General features: G+C 47.3%; 1 protein-coding gene across 1 annotated transcript; it reads left to right on the top strand.

Annotated features, from left to right (window-relative positions):
• The first annotated feature begins 5325 nt into the window (after positions 1 to 5325).
• On the top strand, positions 5326 to 7878 carry LOC142191865 (acyl-coenzyme A amino acid N-acyltransferase 1-like). Its single transcript, XM_075262377.1, has 3 exons — positions 5326 to 5788; positions 6101 to 6303; positions 7225 to 7878. Exons 1-3 carry the CDS (start codon positions 5326 to 5328, stop codon positions 7819 to 7821), a joined length of 1263 nt encoding a protein of 420 aa, XP_075118478.1. The 3' UTR covers positions 7822 to 7878.
• Positions 7879 to 21183: the final 13305 nt, after the last annotated feature.

Genomic DNA, 21183 nt, shown 5'->3' with positions numbered 1-21183 from the left:
AGCACTAAAGTTTACGGACCTGCTTATCCATACATCTGGGACTTCTACATGTATCTCTCTATTCAAGTAAGTCTTTGGGAAAAATCTATATTTAGGAAGCCCATAGCTAGTCTGGCAGAAATTGAGGGTCTCCCGCTGCTGAAAAATTATATTTGCTCTTCTACATACGTGTACCCAGTCTGTTGAAGATTAACCCCCTGGATACAGGCCATCTTTACAAGTATATACAAGTTTAACTACCCAAGCAACTACTAATTAAACTATGCAAAGCATTCCTGCTCCAAGCTCCATCACCTGCTCAATTGGACACTACCTACAAAGATCGCTGTATTGTATGTGAAGAATTACTCCATATGTACATTTGTATTACCTTGTCCTGCTAGTAAAAGAGCAACGCCTACCCCCAAGACCTGGTTGTCTGTTGTCATTGTCAGATATCACGTGGGGGTGGGTAGTCGGAGACATCAAAAAGGAGATTTTGTGCACATTTGGGACCCAGGGACCCCCTGAACGCCGGCCACATCTGATATATTACCCGTGATACCAGCTCTGGCCCTCCTGAGTGTTGCACTCACATCTGCGTTCAGGTTTCCGTTCAGGGAGTCTGCTTGGACACTCCGCAAACAGAAACCTATATGCACCCCTTGCGTCATACCTTCAAACCGCCCCGTCTTACTTGAGCTCTGAAGATTCCTCTTTCTCTCTCCCTGTAACCGCCTCCAGCGTCTCTCATCACCATTTCTTGCGTGTTTTCTTCGTCTGTCCACAAGAAAATGGTGCTCGGGCATGTGCAGTAGCGCTCAGAAGGAAGTGTTACTGCGCATGCCCGAGATTTCAATGTACAGGAGTGAGATGAGAGACGCTGGAGGCCGTCACAGGGGGAGAGGAGGAGGAATTTTCGGCATGCAAGCTAAAGAGGTTAAGGTATAAAGAGGTTTCAAGGTATAACGCAGGGGGGTGCACGGTGGCTTGGAGGAACGCCCAGGGTGCACAAACAGGCTCATTTACATATCGGTTTTACTGGTATGTTATAAAAATGGGGGTTGGTCCTTTAAAAAAAATAGTAGTGCCCCTCTGCAACCAATATTATGCCCCACAGCGGCTATGGAGCATAAAAGAGTTGGGTGGGCAACTGTGGGGCATAATAGAGATTTCAGGGGCCGCTGTGGGACATAATATATACAGTTTAGACGCACATCTTCCCCTCCCCCCCCCCCCCCTCACTACCTGATGCGGACGATCAAAAGAAAAACCTAACCGTGCCACCAACCCCAACCCCCCCCCCTCCTCAGTCTTCAGTCAGGAAGCAGAGGGGCTAGGTTCACCACTGTCTGAATCAGTTTACCAGGTACGAATTTGGTCCTCTTCTCTCAAGTCTGGAAACTAGAACTAGGTCTACCTCCAGGCTAGCACCGAGTAATCTTCCTTGTCACCTAGACTGGCTTGGAGTGAATCAATAAGGTACTGGTAGCTTGTCTCAGCCATGCTGACTAGTGCACCCGATATTTGCTGGAGTGCACATGGCGTAGAATCCACATTGTGAATATGATGATTGATCGAGGTCCCACAGATGCTCACTTGGGTTCAGATCTTTGGAATTAGGGTAAGTTCACACTGAGTTTTTTTAAATCAATGGGAGCCGCTCAGGTCTTTTTTTCTGGGAGCTCATACTTCAGTCCGAATTGCCTCGCGATTCGGCCTGAAGAAACTCCCTTCTCTGACCATTCATTGGACCTAATCCGGAGCAGAGTGTGCGGCTGCTGGCTTTCAGTCGCGGCTACCCGGTTTTTGGATCGGAACCAGAGGCGGCCTTTGGCTCAGGTTCTGATCAAAAAACCCTGTGTGAACTTACCCTTAGAGGGCCAGGGAAATACTTGGAAGCTTCTAACCACTGTCGGACATTCATATCCATGTGACTAGTCGCCTTGTCTTACTGAGAGATTCTATTTGCCCCAAGGAAGACAAACAGCATGCATGGGTCTACATGAACTTCAAGGATAGATTCATTCCCAAATCCATTCAGCACACCCTCCACATGGAAGAGTGCGCCTAGAGGATACCATGAAAAAAATTCCCCAGACCACCATACTGCCGCCATCAACCTTTGTTCTAGCAATGGTTTGTTCTCTGATGTTTCTCGCCTGCTATGCCAATTCTGCCACTCGTTCAATGAAGACAATGTGTCTCATCGAAGAAAGCAACTGTGTGCCGATCGGTGGTGCAATTCCAATACGGTCATGCAAATTGAAGCCATATATATATATATATATATATATATATATATATATATATATATATGCCTTTGTTAACATAGGTGCAATGACCGTCTGTCTGCTTTGGAGCCCCATACACAGTAGTGTTTGTCAAACTGTTGTTTCAGACACGTCTAGTAGCCCCATGGTTCATATTCACAGTGGAGCACATTAGTCAGCCCTCACACAACTTCATAGCCAACGTTCACCTGTCGCATCTCTGGCATGTGGTGCTTCGCAGTTTCCATGTTGGTTATTCCCACTCACGACCCAACACTTTCACTACAGCCGCACTGAGCTTTTGTGTCTATATTCATCCCATCCCTTTTTGCAACTTCAGGCAACCTATCACATATCACTTCCTTCATGGGTTACATACTGTGACGAGACTGTGCATAACTGTTGTGTGCAAGGAAATGGTTGGATAGCTGCAAAATTATCCGTAGAAATATCACCCTATTATCTGTATAAACATCAGTATACCTCCCAGGGAATTAGCAGAACCATTAGCCCGGGGACATTGGTCACTTGTGCCTGCACTGCCAGCACGTGATGACCTTTGTCTTGTAGGTTATAGGCATGTAGATGACGGCACCGGATTCTAACAGAGAGTACAGGCCGGGACTAGGAGACCGATATCGCAGGTAACGTTAAAGATTACTTATAATCTACATGAACCACTATATATGATTCAAAGATTGTAAGCCCTCGCGGGCAGGGCCCTCTACCCCACTGTGCCAGTCAGTCATTGTTAGCATTATATCTACCTGTACATTCTGTGTATTGTATGTAACCCCCAAATGTAAAGCACCATGGAATTAATGGTGCTATATAAATAAATAATAATAGTAATAATAATAATATATGTATATTACTATAAATGAATTACTACTATTCACCACCATACTAATACTCCCATTACCACAATATGCTGCCCCTGATACTGCTACACCTATGCTACTACTCTGGGGTCACTTCTATGGCTACTCCACTGGGGCATATCCAGGGGTTAACCTAGGGTTTCTGCCGCTTGAGGCGGACATCAGAAAGCCCCCCCCCCCCCCGGAGGAGGGGGCGGTGCAGGGCCAAACGGAGGGGGCGGGGCCAAGCGTAGCGAGCATCGTTAGCAGGCAGGGAGAGGACCTGCTCTCTGTCTGAGTGTAAGGGGCGGCCGCTGGAGCAGCGCTGCGTCCACAGGGCCGCCCCGATCCACCGCTCGGTGACGCTAAGCCAGTCCAGGACAGCTTGTCCTGGACTGGCTTAGGTCAGCAAAAATGCCGCCCTCCCCCGAGGCCCCGGCATAGCGCTGCCTGAAGCGATCGCTTCAGGTCGCCTCATGGGAGGTGCGGCGTTGGGCATATCATATTAGGGTAACTGTAGGGGCATTATATTATGTGGGGGCACAAAGAGAAATGGATGGGAATGGGCGGAGTCAAAGTAGAAGTGGGTGGGGCTATATTTGGCACTGCGCTCTGAGCACAATTGATCTTATTCTGCCTAAGATATTACTGATACGTTAGGTTCACACTAGCGTTCGGGTCTCCGTTCTGTGGATTCCGTCTTCTGCATGCAGAAGATGGAAACCTGTCAGATCGGGTCCGGCTGTGAGCGCCGGTGAGTGTTTTATGCTCTCCGCCGCAAAAACAGTTTTTTAAAATCACACACAGAGTACTGCATGTGCGACTCTGTGTCCAGTTTAAAAAAACCGGATTTGCGGCGGAGAGCATAAAACGCTCTCACTCTCCTGCCTCTGTTTTGTGCAGATGTGAACGAGCCCTAAGACGAGTTTTGCTATTTTGTGGTACTGTCCCTTTAATACAAGTCGAGCTGTGGATTTTGCTAGCAGGGCTGTGGGTTGGATCTTTCTTCTCCACTCCCTCTCCAAGCTTCCTTACTATGATCCCTGACAATCCGCCTCTTTCTTCATAACTATATCCAGTGGACTGGCAGACACTTTCCCAGAGACCTAGATGAGATATATACTCCATGTATTCCAGTTCCTAAGCAGATCTCTGTATACTGTACTACGCGAATCTTATATTTGGATCCAGGATACTGCAAGGTCAGACAAAGATCTAGATTTTATCCGGCATGTTGGCGTAGTGCAGCTTATTACCGTATTTTTAGTAACTAGATCTATAAGGTCTGCTGAATTTCTTAAAGGGGAACACTACTTTTGTTAGAATATATGTATTGAATATCTTTGTGAATACTGGAGCAGATTTACGTACGTTATTGCACCTAGAATGTGGAGTAATATGTACCAAGGTTGGGCCCCGTGCACAGAGCCATAGTTGTTTTCCATGTATTGTACTATTGCGGATAGTATACAGACCCATTCATTTATGTGGCCTCATACACACGTCTGTAGATTTTACCATAGAAACTATCCGTATATTATGGAATAGGTCCAATTCTTGTCCGCATTTGGGGCACAGACGCATAGAAACAATTATAGTGGACCATACACGTCATGCAGATCTGTATTTACAGATAACATACAGATGCAATGTGTTTTGCAGATTGCGAACAGTAAAAACAGCGCTCGGTCGTGTGCATGTAGCCTAATTTTGGGTATTTTTTTCTGTCTAGCTCGACAAGCGAGTGCGGTTTATCTAACAGTGGGTGTGGCTTATGAAAAGGGACTGTGATAAATCTGGTGTAGTTTCTACTGCTTAAGGTTACACTGGTTATTAGTAAATACGGGTCATTGATTTTCAGGTTAGACTTTTTGATTTTGTGATGTTTTATTGTCTGGTGAAACAGAAAGCGAATGTTAAAATTCATAAGGAATAATAATAATTACAGTGGCCGGTGAGCAGCCACTACACAGGAACCAGAACTATCTGCTTCCAGCCCCGTTTTGTATAGTATGGGCACCAGAAGCGATCCTGAACAGCTGAAAGGCCCCTACAGTATGATATTTATGGACTATTCTAAGGAAAGTGAAATTCTGGAAACCCCTTTAAGGCTGGTTTACATGTTGGGGGAGAAATGCGCTGATTTGCACCCAGGATGTAAGATATTAATTGCGACTTGTTGACTTTTGTCTCAAACTTCTTGACCTCCAGACATGGCCGGTCTAACAGTTTCTCCTGAAATCTCCTTGGTGGATGAACCAGTGACGATCCAAGTTTGGGGCCTCCCTCCTGAGCAGTCCATCACTTTAAGGGCATGGCTAAAGGATGAGAAAGGAGAGATATTCCACTCCAGAGCGTTCTACCAGACAGATAAGGAAGGGAATCTGGATCTGGATAAATCTCCGGCAACTGGTGGAGACTTCATTGGACTCTATCCTATGGGCCTGTTTTGGGCACTGAGACCATCTGTCCCATTTCTAAGGCTGATGAAACGGGATGTGATGGGAAGTCCTTTTTTAGTGCATTTGGAGCTATATACCTCACTGGTGCTCAGTCCAGGTCCTGAAGATGTTCCTGTTGCCAGCCAAGTCATTGAAAGATGGTACGTGGCTCCGGGAGTCCAGAGAATACTAATAAGAGAAGGACGAGTACGAGGAGCACTTTTTCTCCCACCAGGTAACTAGTTTCTCCTTGGTCTATCACAGGTATATTTTAGCTGGCCTAACCTCCTCAGATACAGAACTTTTGGGTCTTTCCTTTCAAAAATCAAGCAATGGAACAGACACGGGTCATTCTGTCTACAAGTCTGATAACTTTCATCCTTCCCTTTCTCTTTTCTCCCACTGTGGATACTGTCTGAATGTGCGCTGATGCTGCTGTGATCACAGGACTTAGCCTGTTCCTTCTATAGACATCTTGTCTTTCCCTGTATGGTTAGGATATATTAAAGGATATAAATCTTGTTTTTCCATCTTCTCTTCTTATTAGGTGAAGGACCCTTTCCAGGAGTTATTGACATGTTTGGAGGTGTTGGTGGTCTACTGGAGTTTCGTAGCAGCCTCCTGGCCAGCCGTGGTTTTGCCTCTCTTGCTCTGGCTTATTTTGCCTATGATGATTTGCCTGGCTTCCTTGGTTCAGTAGATTTAGAATATTTTGAAGAAGCTGCTCAGTTTCTATGTAATCATCCAAAAGTAAGTTGGAATTCTTGCTAAAACCAGCCACATGCGTAATATATTTGTTGACTACTCGAATCGAATATCGAACCCTATTATAGTATATGGGGGAAAAATGCTCGTTTCAGGGGTAGGCAACATTCGATCAAATTACACTTACCAAGTCCACGAGTGAGGGTCGGGCTGGATCCTCCGAGAAGTCTTTTCCGTGCAGCGTCCCCGCGGCGTCTTCCGGCTCTGAATTCACTCTGCCAGGCATCGGGCCTGGACAGAGCCGACTGCGCATGCCCGCACTACAAGCGAACATGCGCAGTCGGCTCTGCCCAGGCCCGATGCCTGGCAGAGTGAATTCAGAGCCAGAAGATGCCGCGGGGAAGCTGCACGGAGAAGACTTCTAAAGGTAGGAGAAGAACCAGCGTTGATTGGCCGACTGTATAGCATTCGGCCAATCAATGCTGGTTCTGCATCGAACATTTCCATTCGAATAGCGAGTGGTACTCGATCGAGTACGAGTATTTCGAATACCGTAGTATTCCATCGAATACCTACTCGATCGAGTACTACTCGCTCATCTCTAGAGACAACCAATCACTAGAATAAGGGTCCTGAGTCCCCTGAATCAACGCTATAGAAACATGGCCTATCAATAAAACATGGCCCCATCAATGAAATCTTACCCATTGATAGCATACTATATTTTAACAGTAAACTAGTCCAATACTTTCTAGGTAAAAATTATAGCACAGTGTGGTCCATTGGAGGAGCTCCTCTGGTATCTCCTCTGGTACCCTTATCCCATGGTCCCTGTGAAAATGGAAAAACCATAAGGCAATGGCAGTATCAATGACCTTTGAACTATTACAGGCTGAATTGGCCACAACCGACTATGATGATATATGTATAGATCCATGATTCAATGTCACATGTTCTTCATTTTAGGTATCGAGTGACGGAGTTGGAGTTGTCTCTATATGTAAAGGAGCTGAGATGGGTTTGGCCATGGCGTCTTACCTGCCTCAGGTTTCAGCTACCGTATGCATCAATGGAACCAATGCGGTGAATGGCAACAACCTCACTTATGGTGATCTCACTGTGAATGGCATACCCTACTATGCAGAAGGATTGCTGATCACAGACTTTGGATCCCTCAGCCTTACCAACTCAATGGAAGACCCGAGGAAACCAGAACACCAGGATGCTATACTTCCCTTGGAAAAAGCTCGAGGTCCCATCCTTTTTTTGGTGGGAGACAAAGACCAGAACTACAACAGTTTGTTCTTTGCTAGAGAGGCAATGGCAAGGGCAGAAAGGTATGGAAAGAAGGATGTATACCTGCAGTGTTATCCAGGAGCAGGACATCTCCTAGAGCCTCCAGGTTCTCCTTTCTGCCCAGTCTCACAGTCCCCATTTTTTCCACTTCCTTTGACTTGGGGTGGAGATCTCTTGGCCCACTGTAGAGCACAAGAAACCAGTTGGAAGCAGATTCAAGAATTTCTCTGTAGAAATATTAAGTGCTCCAGACGGAACAAATTATGATAATTTTCAATCTACTGGGAGATCCACAGTCATAGTGTTGGTCTGACCCACCAGCGTACCAATGGATCCTCCGGTGGCCCCGGCTGTAATGCAATAATGGTATAGCAGTAGATACCCAAATTTGAAGAGTACGATGGTCTTCCTAGGCCTTCAGAATCATCTCATCTGGTGGGCCAAAGGAACCTCAGTCTGACACTATACAGTCCTGCAGCTATAGATGAGGACAATTGACCTAGATTTTATATTTAAGCTATGGTAATTATATAATTATAAGCTATTATTATTAGGGTATATATCAAAGAGGAGGGCCCTCTGCTCGGGTCCCCCCCTATATGAGCCAACCCATTTCTAAATAGATGACTTTTCATTTCAGTGGCTACCATGTCATAGTGTAGTGACTTTTCCTATGTTGGAGGTCTCAGCAGCAGATCCAGAGCTTCCACATTAACCAGGACGCGTGTGATAAGATACGCCTTAATGGATGGCAGTGTATGAAATGCCCTCCGCTAACCTAGCACACATGACCAGGCCTCATTCAAAGTCACTAAAATCAATTTATCTTTCCATGTGGCTTCACACCAAATCTAACCCCATGATTTTTTGCTGCACTGTAAGGTCATGAGCCAAATGCCCATACATGGAAGCTCAAAGGGCCAGTGTCTCTAATAAAGTGGCCATTAGGTGTAAATATTCATTGAAATATATCAATTTAATTTTTATTGCTTTTCTATCAGTTAATTTATTTAAATACATTAAAATTAATTTTTTACAAAAATAAAAAAAATTGTTGTCAAGCGTGGGTTGCAATTATACTTCATTTAAAGGGGGTGTCTACTTGTAATATGTGTGGGGTGGGACAACCGGGTGGTGATTTAATTGCTTTTTAGTAAAACCTATAACATAGTTGAGCGGTTAAACCAATAGGAATAATATTCAGCAAATCAATAGAAGAGTCTCAGCCTTCAACCATTTCGCCTGTGCAAGGGAAGTCTCCCTCTCCTCACATACAGCAAAATGATGAAACTGAGATCTCCAGGCGTCCAGTGCTAACCGCGTATAATGTGCAACTCTAGCTCCCTTCGTTGTTTACACTCCCTGGATCCTAACATGTTTACATTTACTGGCCCCTCCGTTGTATTGTCATCTCCCGCTGGACCTGACTCCTTCATGCTTCGTCTAAATCTTCTTCCCGGGCAAGAGCTTGGTCCTCTTGTTACATGTCTGGAAACTTGACATTTGCAAGGATAGATTCATACCCAAATCGGTTCAGAGCACCTTCCACATGAATGAGTGGGCCCAGAAAATGCAATGAAAAAAACACCATAACCGTACTTCTGAAAACATTCTGTAGACTCATTGTTGAAGGCAACCCTTTGCTAATCAGTGGTGGTCCAGTTCCAATACCGCCATGGAAATTGAAGCCTCTTTTATTCCGATGCATCCATCTTCAGGTCACTGGCTTGTTGTCTTACAGATACGTCTGGAAGCCACTTGGTTTGTTTTTACATTTAGCCGCTCCACTGTAGCATGTTGCTCAACCTCACATATGTTCGCAACTGAGGTTCACCTCTCACATTAGTAGCGCGTGTTTCCTACAGTATCCACATTGGATTTATTACTGTCACTTCTGACCCGAAAACCAATACTTATCCCTATTTGCACCTCTGATAAATTGCCCCTTTTACCCATGACAACAACGAGTGAGGTGTGTGGAGACAGCCTAATGTACAATGTATATACCCACCAACCCAGCCCATGACAGGTTTCTTCCTTCAAGAACTACACGATGCTGGCCTCATGGAGGAGGCTCTGTTATGTTCTGGGGCTGCTTTGCTGCATCTGGCACAGGGTGTCTTGAATCTGTTCAGGGTACAATGAAATCTCAAGACTATCAAGGGATTCTAGAGAGAAATGTGCTGCCCAGTGTCAGAAGGCTTGGTCTCAGTCGCAGATCATGGGTCTTGCAACAGGATAATGACTAGAGATGAGCGAACAGTGTTCTATCGAACTCATGTTCGATCGGATATTAGGCTGTTCGGCATGTTCGAATCGAATCGAACATCGCGTGGTAAAGTGCGCCATTACTCGATTCCCCTGCCATATAGTGCCATTGTCTGACTGGGAATTCAAAGAATATATTGGGGTTACGTGCACCCACAATTTTTGCTACTGGTATATAGTGCCATTGTCTGACTGGGAATTCAAAGAATATATTGGGGTTATAAATACCCTCATTTCTTGCTACTGGTATATAGTGCCATTGTCTGACTGGGAATTCAAAGAATATATTGGGGTTACAAATACCCTCATTTCTTGCTACTGGTATATAGTGCCATTGTCTGACTGGGAATTCAAAGAATATATTGGGGTTACAAATACCCTCATTTCTTGCTACTGCCATATAGTGCCAGTTTCTGACTGGTAATTCAAAGAATATATTGGGGTTACGTGCACCCACAATTTTTGCTACTGGTATATAGTGCCATTGTCTGACTGGGAATTCAAAGAATATATTGGGGTTACAAATACCCTCATTTCTTGCTACTGCCATATAGTGCCAGTGTCTGACTGGGAATTCAAAGAATATATTGGGGTTATAAATACCCTCATTTCTTGCTACTGGTATATAGTGCCATTGTCTGACTGGGAATTCAAAGAATATATTGGGGTTATAAATACCCTCATTTCTTGCTACTGCCATATAGTGCCAGTTTCTGACTGGTAATTCAAAGAATATATTGGGGTTATAAATACCCTCATTTCTTGCTACTGGTATATAGTGCCATTGTCTGACTGGGAATTCAAAGAATATATTGGGGTTATAAATACCCTCATTTCTTGCTACTGGTATATAGTGCCATTGTCTGACTGGGAATTCAAAGAATATATTGGGGTTACGTGCACCCACAATTTTTGCTACTGGTATATAGTGCCAATTTCTAACTGGGAATTCAAAATGCGCAAGGCTCCCGGAAAGGGACGTGGACGAGGCCGTGGGCGAGGTCGGGGGAATGGTTCTGGGGAGCAAGGTAGCAGTGAAGCCACAGGGCGTCCCGTGCCTACTCCTGTGGGGCAGCAAGCATTGCGCCACTCCACAGTGCCAGGGTTGCTTGCCACATTAACTAAACTGCAGGGTACAAACCTTAGTAGGCCCGAGAACCAGGAACAGGTCTTGCAATGGCTGTCAGAGAACGCTTACAGCACATTGTCCAGCAGCCAGTCAGACTCTGCCTCCTCTCCTCCTATTACCCAACAGTCTTGTCCTCCTTCCTCCCAAAATTCCCAAGCTTCACAGAACAATAACCCCAACTGTCCCTGCTCCCCAGAGCTGTTCTCCGCTCCTTTCATTGTCCCTCAACCTGCCTCTCCACGTCACGATTCCACGAACCTAACAGAGGAGCATCTGTGTCCAGATGCTCAAACACTAGAGTCTCCTCCATCTCCGTTCGATTTGGTGGTGGATGACCAGCAACCCACCCTCATCGACGATGATGTGACGCAGTTGCCGTCAGGGCATCCAGTTGACCGGCGCATTGTGCGGGAGGAGGAGATGAGACAGGAGTTGGAAGAGGAAGTGGTGGATGATGAGGACACTGACCCGACCTGGACAGGGGGGATGTCAAGCGGGGAAAGTAGTGTGGATGTTGAGGCAGGTGCAGCACCAAAAAGGGTAGCTAGAGGCAGAGGCAGAGGTCAGCAGCTTAGGCGAAGCCAGGCCACACCTGGAATCTCCCAAGATGTTCCAGTTCGTACCCAGCCCCGAAAAACTCCCACCTCGAGGGCACGTTTCTCGAAGGTGTGGAGTTTTTTCAAGGAATGCGCCGAGGACAGATATAGTGTTGTCTGCACAATTTGCCTCTCGAAATTGATTAGGGGCTCTGAGAAGAGCAACCTGTCCACCACTTCAATGCGCCGTCATTTGGAATCCAAGCACTGGAATCAGTGGCGGGCAGCAACGGCAGGACAAAGGCCGCCTGCCGTTCATGCCACTGCCACTGCCTCTGCCACTGCCTCTGCCTCTGCCACTGCCACTGCTGACTGTGCTGGCGATGCACTCCAGAGGACGAGCCAGGACACCACTTCATCTGCCTCCGCCACTTTGTTGACTTCTCCCTCATCCTCCCCTGTTCCTGTCTTATCTCCTTCTCCTGCACCATCAAAGGCACCATCAGGCGCTTCTTTACAACAACCCACCATCTCTCAGACATTGGAGCGGCGGCAGAAATACACTGCTAACCACCCACACGCGCAAGCCTTGAACGCCAACATCGCTAAACTGCTGGCCCAGGAGATGTTGGCGTTCCGGCTTGTTGAAACTCCCGCCTTCCTGGACCTGATGGCAACTGCGGCACCTCGCTATGCCGTCCCTAGCCGTCACTACTTCTCCCGGTGTGCCGTCCCCGCCTTGCACCAGCACGTGTCACTCAACATCAGGCGGGCCCTTAGTTCCGCGCTTTGCACAAAGGTCCACTTGACCACCGACGCGTGGACAAGTGCATGCGGACAGGGACGCTACATTTCACTGACGGCACACTGGGTGAATGTAGTTGAGGCTGGGACTGCTTCCCAAACTGGCCCGGTGTACCTCGTCTCCCCGCCTAACATTCCTGGCAGGGACACGAGAAGAACACCCCCCTCCTCCTCCTCCTCTACCGCCTCCTCCTCCGCCACCGCCTCCTCCTCCGCCACCGCCTCCTCCTCCGCTGTTAGATTGACCCCAGCTACGAGTTGGAAACGTTGCAGCACTGGCGTTGGTAGACGTCAGCAGGCTGTGCTGAAGCTGATCAGCTTGGGGGACAGACAGCACACTGCCTCCGAGGTGAGGGATGCCCTCCTCGATGAGACGGCAATATGGTTTGAGCCGCTGCACCTGGGCCCAGGCATGGTCGTTTGTGATAACGGCCGGAACCTGGTAGCAGCTCTGGAGCTTGCCGGACTCCAACATGTTCCATGCCTGGCCCACGTCTTCAACCTAGTGGTGCAACGTTTCCTAAAGAGCTACCCCAATGTTCCAGAGCTACTGGTGAAAGTGCGGCGCATGTGTGCCCACTTTCGCAAGTCGACAGTAGCCGCTGCTAGCTTAAAATCTCTCCAGCAACGCCTGCATGTGCCACAACACCGGCTTTTGTGCGACGTCCCCACACGCTGGAACTCAACGTTTCAGATGTTGAATAGAGTGGTTGAGCAGCAGAGACCTTTGATGGAATACCAGCTACAAAACCCTAGGGTGCCACAAAGTCAGCTGCCTCAGTTTCACATCCATGAGTGGCCATGGATGAGAGACCTTTGTGACATCCTACGGGTCTTTGAGGAGTCCACAAGGAGGGTGAGCTCTGAGGATGCGATGGTGAGCCTTACAATCCCGCTCTTGTGTGTTCTGAGAGAATCCCTGATTGACATCAGGGATAACTCAGATCACACAGAGGAGTTAGGGATAGCATCCGATCCGTCACAGCTGGAGAGTAGGTCCACACATCTGTCCGCTTCACTGCGTTTAATGGAGGAGGAGGAGGAGGAGGAAGAAGAGTTGTCCAATGATGTGATGGTGATACAGGAGGCTTCCGGGCAACTTCGAATCGTCCCATTGTTGCAGCGCGGATGGGTAGACATGGAGGATGAGGAGGAAATGGAGATTGAACTTTCCGGTGGGGCCAGAGGAGTCATGCCAACTAACACTGTGGCAGACATGGCTGAGTTCATGTTGGGGTGCTTTACAACCGACAAGCGTATTGTCAAAATCATGGAGGACAACCAGTACTGGATCTTTGCTATCCTTGACCCCCGGTATAAAAACAACATCTCGTCTTTTATTCCGGTAGAGGGGAGGGCCAATCGCATCAATGCTTGCCACAGGCAATTGGTGCAGAATATGATGGAGATGTTTCCAGCATGTGACGTTGGCGGCAGGGAGGGCAGTTCCTCCAGTAGGCAACCAAGTTCTCACCGGTCCACACAAACGAGGGGCACACTGTCTAAGGTCTGGGACACCTTGATGGCACCCCCTCGCCAAAGTGCCGCCACGGAGGGTCCTAGTGTCACCAGGCGTGAGAAGTATAGGCGCATGTTGCGGGAATACCTTTCCGACCACAGCCCTGTCCTCTCCGACCCCTCTGCGCCCTACACGTATTGGGTGTCGAAGTTGGACCTGTGGCTTGAACTTGCCCTATATGCCTTGGAGGTGCTGTCCTGTCCTGCCGCCAGCGTCCTATCTGAGAGGGTGTTCAGTGCAGCCGGTGGCATCATCACTGACAAGCGCACCCGTCTGTCAGCTGAGAGTGCCGACCGGCTCACTTTGATAAAAATGAACCACCACTGGATAGAGCCTTCATTTTTGTGCCCACCTGTGTAAAGCACCCCAACATGAAACTCCATGTCTGTACTCAACCTCTCCAATTCCTCCGCATCCTCATACTCATCCACCATAAGCGTTGCACAATTCTGCTAATACTAGGCTCCCTCCACCCTGATTTCCCCCAACTCTGCTGGTTAGAGGCTCCCTCCACCCTGATTTCCACCAACTCTGCTGGTTAGAGGCTCCCTCCACCCTGCTTTCCCACAACTCTGCTGGTTAGAGGCTCCCTCCACCCTGCTTTCCCACAACTCTGCTGGTTAGAGGCTCCCTCCACCCTGCTTTCCCACAACTCTGCTGGTTAGAGGCTCCCTCCACCCTGCTTTCCCACAACTCTGCTGGTTAGAGGCTCCCTCCACCCTGATTTCCACCAACTCTGCTGGTTAGAGGCTCCCTCCACCATGAATTGGTCCAAACTGGGCTGTTTAGAGGCTCCCTCCACCATGAATTGGTCCAAACTGGGGTTTTTAGAGGCTCCCTCCACCATGAATTGGTCCAAACTGGGCTGGTTAGAGGCTCCCTCCACCATGAATTTGCCCAAACTGGGCTGTTTAGAGGCTCCCTCCACCATGAATTTGCCCAAACTGGGCTGTTTAGAGGCTCCCTCCACCATGAATTGGTCCAAACTGGGCTGTTTAGAGGCTCCCTCCACCATGAATTGGTCCAAACTGGGGTTTTTAGAGGCTCCCTCCACCATGAATTGGTCCAAACTGGGCTGGTTAGAGGCTCCCTCCACCATGAATTTGCCCAAACTGGGCTGTTTAGAGGCTCCCTCCACCATGAATTTGCCCAAACTGGGCTGTTTAGAGGCTCCCTCCACCATGAATTGGTCCAAACTGGGGTTTTTAGAGGCTCCCTCCACCATGAATTGGTCCAAACTGGGGTTTTTAGAGGCTCCCTCCACCATGAATTGGTCCAAACTGGGGTTTTTAGAGGCTCCCTCCACCATGAATTGGTCCAAACTGGGCTGGTTAGAGGCTCCCTCCACCATGAATTTGCCCAAACTGGGCTGTTTAGAGGCTCCCTCCACCATGAATTTGCCCAAACTGGGCTGTTTAGAGGCTCCCTCCACCATGAATTGGTCCAAACTGGGGTTTTTAGAGGCTCCCTCCACCATGAATTGGTCCAAACTGGGCTGTTTAGAGGCTCCCTCCACCATGAATTGGTCCAAACTGGGGTTTTTAGAGGCTCCCTCCACCATGAATTGGTCCAAACTGGGGTTTTTAGAGGCTCCCTCCACCATGAATTGGTCCAAACTGGGGGTTTTTAGAGGCTCCTTCCACCATGAATTTGCCCAAACTGGGCTGTTTAGGGGGACCAACAATTTTGTCCACATGTACTTATATAACATAATTGTATACCGTGACATAATCAAAAGAGCTTTGTAATAAGGAGAAGCTGAAATGAAGTTGTAAAAACTTAATATCTAATGTGACAATAAGTGGACTCTGACACCGTAAAGGGAAGTACAAAGTGCTGATGTATCCAGAGGACGATTGAGGACACATCAAACAGCCGCCAAACCAGTTTTGGTGCCAACACACATATAAAGTCTATGGTGCAGGATCAGCAAAATAATAAGGTCAGGTTACCTGTGACCATGAGAGCGGGTGAAGTGTTTTACTCATTTTATTGATTTTTTTCTTTTGATAACACATAAAAACAGAAATTACAACAATGACCTGCAAGGCCACAACAAGAACAAAAACATAACAAGAAAGGAGACAAAGGTATCCATACAGTAGATGTATATCAAGATGTGGCGGTATTCCAGTAGTTCATAGGTTATGTACATGAGCGGATAATCCTGTGCACTGCACCAGCATCCAGTCTCGGCTACCCGTATTTTGGACGTATTTGGGGCCTCCACCCCAGGTTCTGGTCCAAAATACCCTGCGAGAACCTAGCCTAAGACAACTTAGACTTGATTAACCCTAGGCAATTGCAATTTTTGGGTGTTTTTGGGATGCGAGTGGATGCGTTCACCTGCTAAAGCAGGTCTGAAGACAAGAAAGGCCATAGTTCTTACCACAGAATACTCGCACAATCATCATTAAAAAGGAAGATTTTGGCATAGACGCCTCTCTCAGTGGCTTATATAAACAGATAGGCATGTTAAAATCCAATATTCTGATCCCTCTCTCCACTCTTCCAACATCTGCCATCCAGGGAAAGTCGGGACACCCCTATACAAGTGATATGGTTGGAAACCGACAGGTTTGGCCAACGTTATTGCAATAAGCATGGTCATTCTAAAGCTGTTCATGTTCTGAGGCTTTGAATTCCATTGGATGGGTACAGCATGGGAGAAGTCCTGAAGTAAAAAATAACAGGATGCAAAGACTGGCTGAGAGGTCATGAGCGGATCGGTGGATTCAGAAGAGAGTGGAAAAGCAAAAAATGGTAAAACAAATTTCGGACTGGAATAGTTGTCCAACACAGAGTCATTCCTCCATAAATTTACCAGCTCAAAATGTTTTTTTGTTTTTTGCAGGATGCTGAGTCTGCAGAGTCCATTACGTGAGACTTCCAAATTGTGGGGGTGGCAGAAAATGAAGAGGCAGATGTCGGAGCTGGATGTCCGCTTTATTTTCTGGAGTATGAATGAGCCCTTATCTTCTATCCATAGAATAGAGGATAAACATGTGACTGTGAGCCTGACCACTGAAACCCCAATGCTGCGAGAGAACTCTCTAGCGCCGCCTCCATCTTCTTCAGGATCGTCCTCTTCACGCCTCTACTTCTGGCGCAGGCAGTAAAATTTGTAGGCCTTGGGCAGAGCAGACTGAAAAATGGCTGCTTACACAGTAAATAAGCGGCTACTTTCTTGTGGCCTGTGGGCATGCACAGTCAGCTCTGCCCGAGGCCTACAAGTTTCACCGCCTGCGCCCGAAGAAGAGGCGTGAAGAGGACGTTCCTGAAGAAGATGGAGGCGGCGCTAGAGAGTTCTCTTGCAGCATTGGAGACACCCCCAGTGCTGTTTGAGCGCTGGGGCCCGCCCCCCATGCTGAGAGAGAGCTCATTTGCATACCAGTGAAAACCGGGATTTCTAGGGAATGGCGGCGCGGAGAAGACATCTAAAGGTAGGAGACGAATAGCCTTTCTTAAGGCTATTCCGACGTGTTAGGGACAAAAAGTACGATCTGAATGATAGGATCTCTTTAAACACAGGACTCTTTGTCTGATGACATGAAGGAGAACATAGTGGATTCCTGCTGGACACCTTTATAGACACAGTGGTCTCGCTACCTCTCGGGCAAAATCTGCTCACCCACACTCAAGCCCGCCTTCCCAGCGCCGTCTCCCAGCCGCTACTATGTTGTGGGCTTGGCAATCTACGTGTCAGATACCAACACTGCTCGACCCTACAAACTTTGAAACTCCAAAACAGCATCTCACCCTTAGCTTAACATAAAGGAGATAGAGAGGGCCCGGGGCCACTGCCACATACAGTGTTTAGAGAGACAGAGAGTACCGGTAAGTTTAAGACCCATTGAACCAGGACCATAAATTGTGTATACAAGTGACGCTGGGTTCACACCTGCGTTTGGGGTCTCCGTTCTATGGTTTCCGTCTTCTGCATGCCAGAAGACGGAAACCACAGACCGGGTCCGGCCGTGCGCAGTGGTGAGCGTTTTAGGCTCTCAGCCGCGAAACCGGATTTTTTTTATCCGGACACAGAGTACTGCATGTCCGACTCTGTGTCCGGATTATAAAACCCGGTTTCGCGGCGGAGAGCCTAAAACGCTCACCGCCGCGCACGGCCGGACATCTCTCTCACCCATTCAAATGAATGGGTGAGACAGACTCCTGCAGGTTTCCGTATCCTGCCTGTGTTTTAGGCAGGAAACGGAAACCTAAGTACGGAGTGCCGGGCCGCAGATGTGAACGAGCCCTCAGAGTTACTAGCCTTAACCGTTTTACAAGATTTGTCTGAAGCTGATTCTGATTCGCTCCAGTGCCTGAAAATAAGACCTACCCAAAAATAAGCCCTAGCCCTTTTTTCGTAGAAAAAATAGCATAAGACCTGGTTTTATTTTCGGAAAAACACTGGTAGTGCTTATGTACTGCGACTGATCTATCATAAACAGTCATATATGTCAGTCGCAGTAAGTATAAACGTTATGAGAGGTCAGTCACATGTCAGTCACATGTTCATAAAAAGACAAAGCTGCTTGTCTCGCCAGGCGTCAAGAAGGGATAGATCAATCGAGCGCGAGGAAGCCAGTGAGGGTTCTTTCACTTGAATGGGTTTGCAAAGGTGACCACCCGAGTGCGCCTTCTGCCTATCCACGGGGAAACCAGTTTTTTTTCAGCCGGACACAAAGTCCTGCATGTCTGACTTTGTGTTCGGCTAAATAAAACGGGGCACATAACGGGAAAATTCAGCACACTTTCGGCTTTTCTAGCAGTATATAAAACCGCACGTGCCCTGAGGACATAAAAGGTCTTCTTTAACGCACACAAAAAAATTTGATGCGGAGGACCACCAGAATTCTCCCTCTTTAGACTGAGGCCCCACGTTGCTTGTTTTGTTGCAGATTTTGCTGCATTTTTTTAAGCCAAAGCCAAGAGTAGATTGAGCAGAAAAGAGAACTTTATATTTCCCATTCCTTTTGTAGCCACTCATTGGTTTGGCTCAAAAAAACCACAGCAAAATCTGCAACAAAAAAACCTACTGTTCCGCAATGTGGGGCCTTAACCTTAAAGGGTTTTGCCTCTAGGAATATTAAGGGCCTATTCACACATCAAAATTTGCTTCTGATTTTGAGGTGCATTCCAACTTGATTCTGCCTTCCATTATTTTCAATAGGAAGCAGAGATCGGAGTACGACACTAAGGGGCTGTTCAAGTGGCAGAAAATGAAGAGGAATTCCTGCCGCTGGCTACCTGAGGGAGAATGCAGATGCCTAGTCAGGGCTCGTTCACATCTGCACCCGCTTTCTGTTCATGCAGGTTTCCGTTTCCTGCACAAAACTGAGCAGGAGACGGAAACCTGCAGAAATCTTTCATACCCATTCATTTGAATGGGTTTGAAAGATGTCCGGCCGTGAGCGCCGGTGAACGTTTTATGCTCTCCACCGCGAAAACGTTTTTTTTTTAAATCGGACAGAGTCGGACATGCAGTACTCTGTGTCCAGTTTTAAAAAAACGGTATTTGATGCTGATTCGGGGCTTGCACCTCCCTGCAGCACAGAGGAATACAGCTGCACTTGATGACAGGTTTTGTCTGTTCGGTGCACACCCAGACTGAGTTTCAAGGGTGAGACTCGATTGTGTGAATTTAGCCTGAGGCCACACCTTGCAGAAATGCAGTGGTATTGGCTGTTATGGAAGTCCTGAAAACATGAGATTTTGATTAATCTCATCGAACATTGCAGAAAAAAATGCCAAAAAAAACCTGTGAAAAATGCTGCATGTTAATTTTTATATTGCTTTTTTTCCCAGGGATGTTTATGGGAGAGAGGCAAAAGTGACAAATGCAGCGGAAAAATAATAAAAACCATGAGATTTATTTCTACTGCTATTTAACAAACTTGCTTTGTGTGATGAACTGACTGCACTATCACTTTGTTCCACCTGTGGGGGCAGAGGATTAGCTGGGTGGGGCCCTTGGGGCAGGCGGGGCAAGTTCCCCAAGTCCATTTGGGATTGTGTAGTTGCGAGGCTCAAGCTGAGGAGTCTGTGGAAGCTGAGGCAGTGGCTGCCAGATACACTGAGGCTATGAGCACACCTGGTAGGAACCTGTTATAGAAGCCATCTCAAATTGCTGATAAAAATTTTTTTTTTAAAAAAATTGAACACTTTTTATGTGATGACATGTTGGAGAACATAATGGATTCCTGATGGGCACCATTATAGTCAGTGGGGTCCCCTTTGGTCTGTTTGTATGACATAGGCTGCAGGCAGCAGGCCCCATTATGTGTAGATCTGCTGCATGTACCTGATCCCTGTCCTCCTGAATACTGGGCAGCACTGACTTCACTTCTGTAAGGCTTCATGCTCATGTGCACAGTTCATGATTTTCATGGCTAGTATGCTGACCTATTGATTTCTATGTCCCCATACACACAATAGTGTATTTTCACGGTATGGCATCTTGCATGCGACTAATGTCAATGCTGTTTCCTATTTAACGGCGGAAGGTTTGACGTACACCACGGCCGCAGATATCTTCATTTGCACGAGTCTCCAAATACTTATTGGTAGACAGTGTATAACCAAAGGTGGACCTAGCCTGCTTGATGCAAACTATAGAAAGGTACGCCGCTGCCGCCCCCCCCCCCCCCTTTCGGGGAAAAAAAAAGACTCGACTTGCCTATCTTTGGTTTTGTGTTTAAAATTTTAGAAGACACAGGACATTTGCAGATCAAAAAAATGGCCCCACATAGTATACGCCTCCTATTTTTTGGCCCCCACACAGTACATAACTGCATCCTCCCCCACCCACAGTATATGACCCCCATTTTTTTGGCTTCCAAACAGTATATGGCTCTATTATTCTTTTTAGGTGTTGATTTCCCCCCACACACACAGCAAGCTCCAATTATTACAATTCAACAATTTTATATAAATATAAATCGAAATTTAAGCTAGGACTGCACGGTGACTTTGGGTGCAACTATAGACTACCATGTCCTCCTGCGACTCCTTCACTCATGTTAGTAATTGGGGTCACATTGTGACCCAAAAAGTGCCACAACCGTGACCTCTAGTTGCAAAATAGTCTAACATTGCTCAGGATCGAAATGTGACTCCATTCAGTAACGTGAATTGCAGGGTGACATGACGGTCTTTTGGTTGCGCATCAGGGATCGCAGGCAAAGTCACTGTGTGGGCCTAGCCATTAGAGTTGAGCGAGTACTGTTCGGATCAGCCGATCCAAACAGCACGCACGCATTGAAATCAATGCACGCGGGGGGTTAAGCGGCCGGCTGCCGTCAAACCGGGAGCACCAGGTGCTTCCATTCATTTCAATGCGTGCGTGCTGTTCGGATCAGCTGATCCGAACA

The sequence above is a fragment of the Leptodactylus fuscus genome, chromosome 1, assembly GCF_031893055.1.
Source record: "Leptodactylus fuscus isolate aLepFus1 chromosome 1, aLepFus1.hap2, whole genome shotgun sequence".
NCBI classification, from domain to species: Eukaryota; Metazoa; Chordata; class Amphibia; order Anura; family Leptodactylidae; genus Leptodactylus; species Leptodactylus fuscus.
Note: the sequence above shows the minus strand (reverse complement) of the source record. Positions and strands in the feature narration are given on the sequence as shown.

Excerpts from the sequence above, each read along its gene's own strand:
- LOC142191865 (XM_075262377.1), top strand. The coding sequence starts at position 5,326 with ATGGCCGGTCTAACAGTTTCTCCTGAAATCTCCTTGGTGGATGAACCA. Across the intron at positions 5,789-6,100 it reads AGCACTTTTTCTCCCACCAG|GTGAAGGACCCTTTCCAGGA; the intron begins GTAACTAGTTTC and ends TCTTCTTATTAG. Across the intron at positions 6,304-7,224 it reads TTCTATGTAATCATCCAAAA|GTATCGAGTGACGGAGTTGG; the intron begins GTAAGTTGGAAT and ends TCTTCATTTTAG.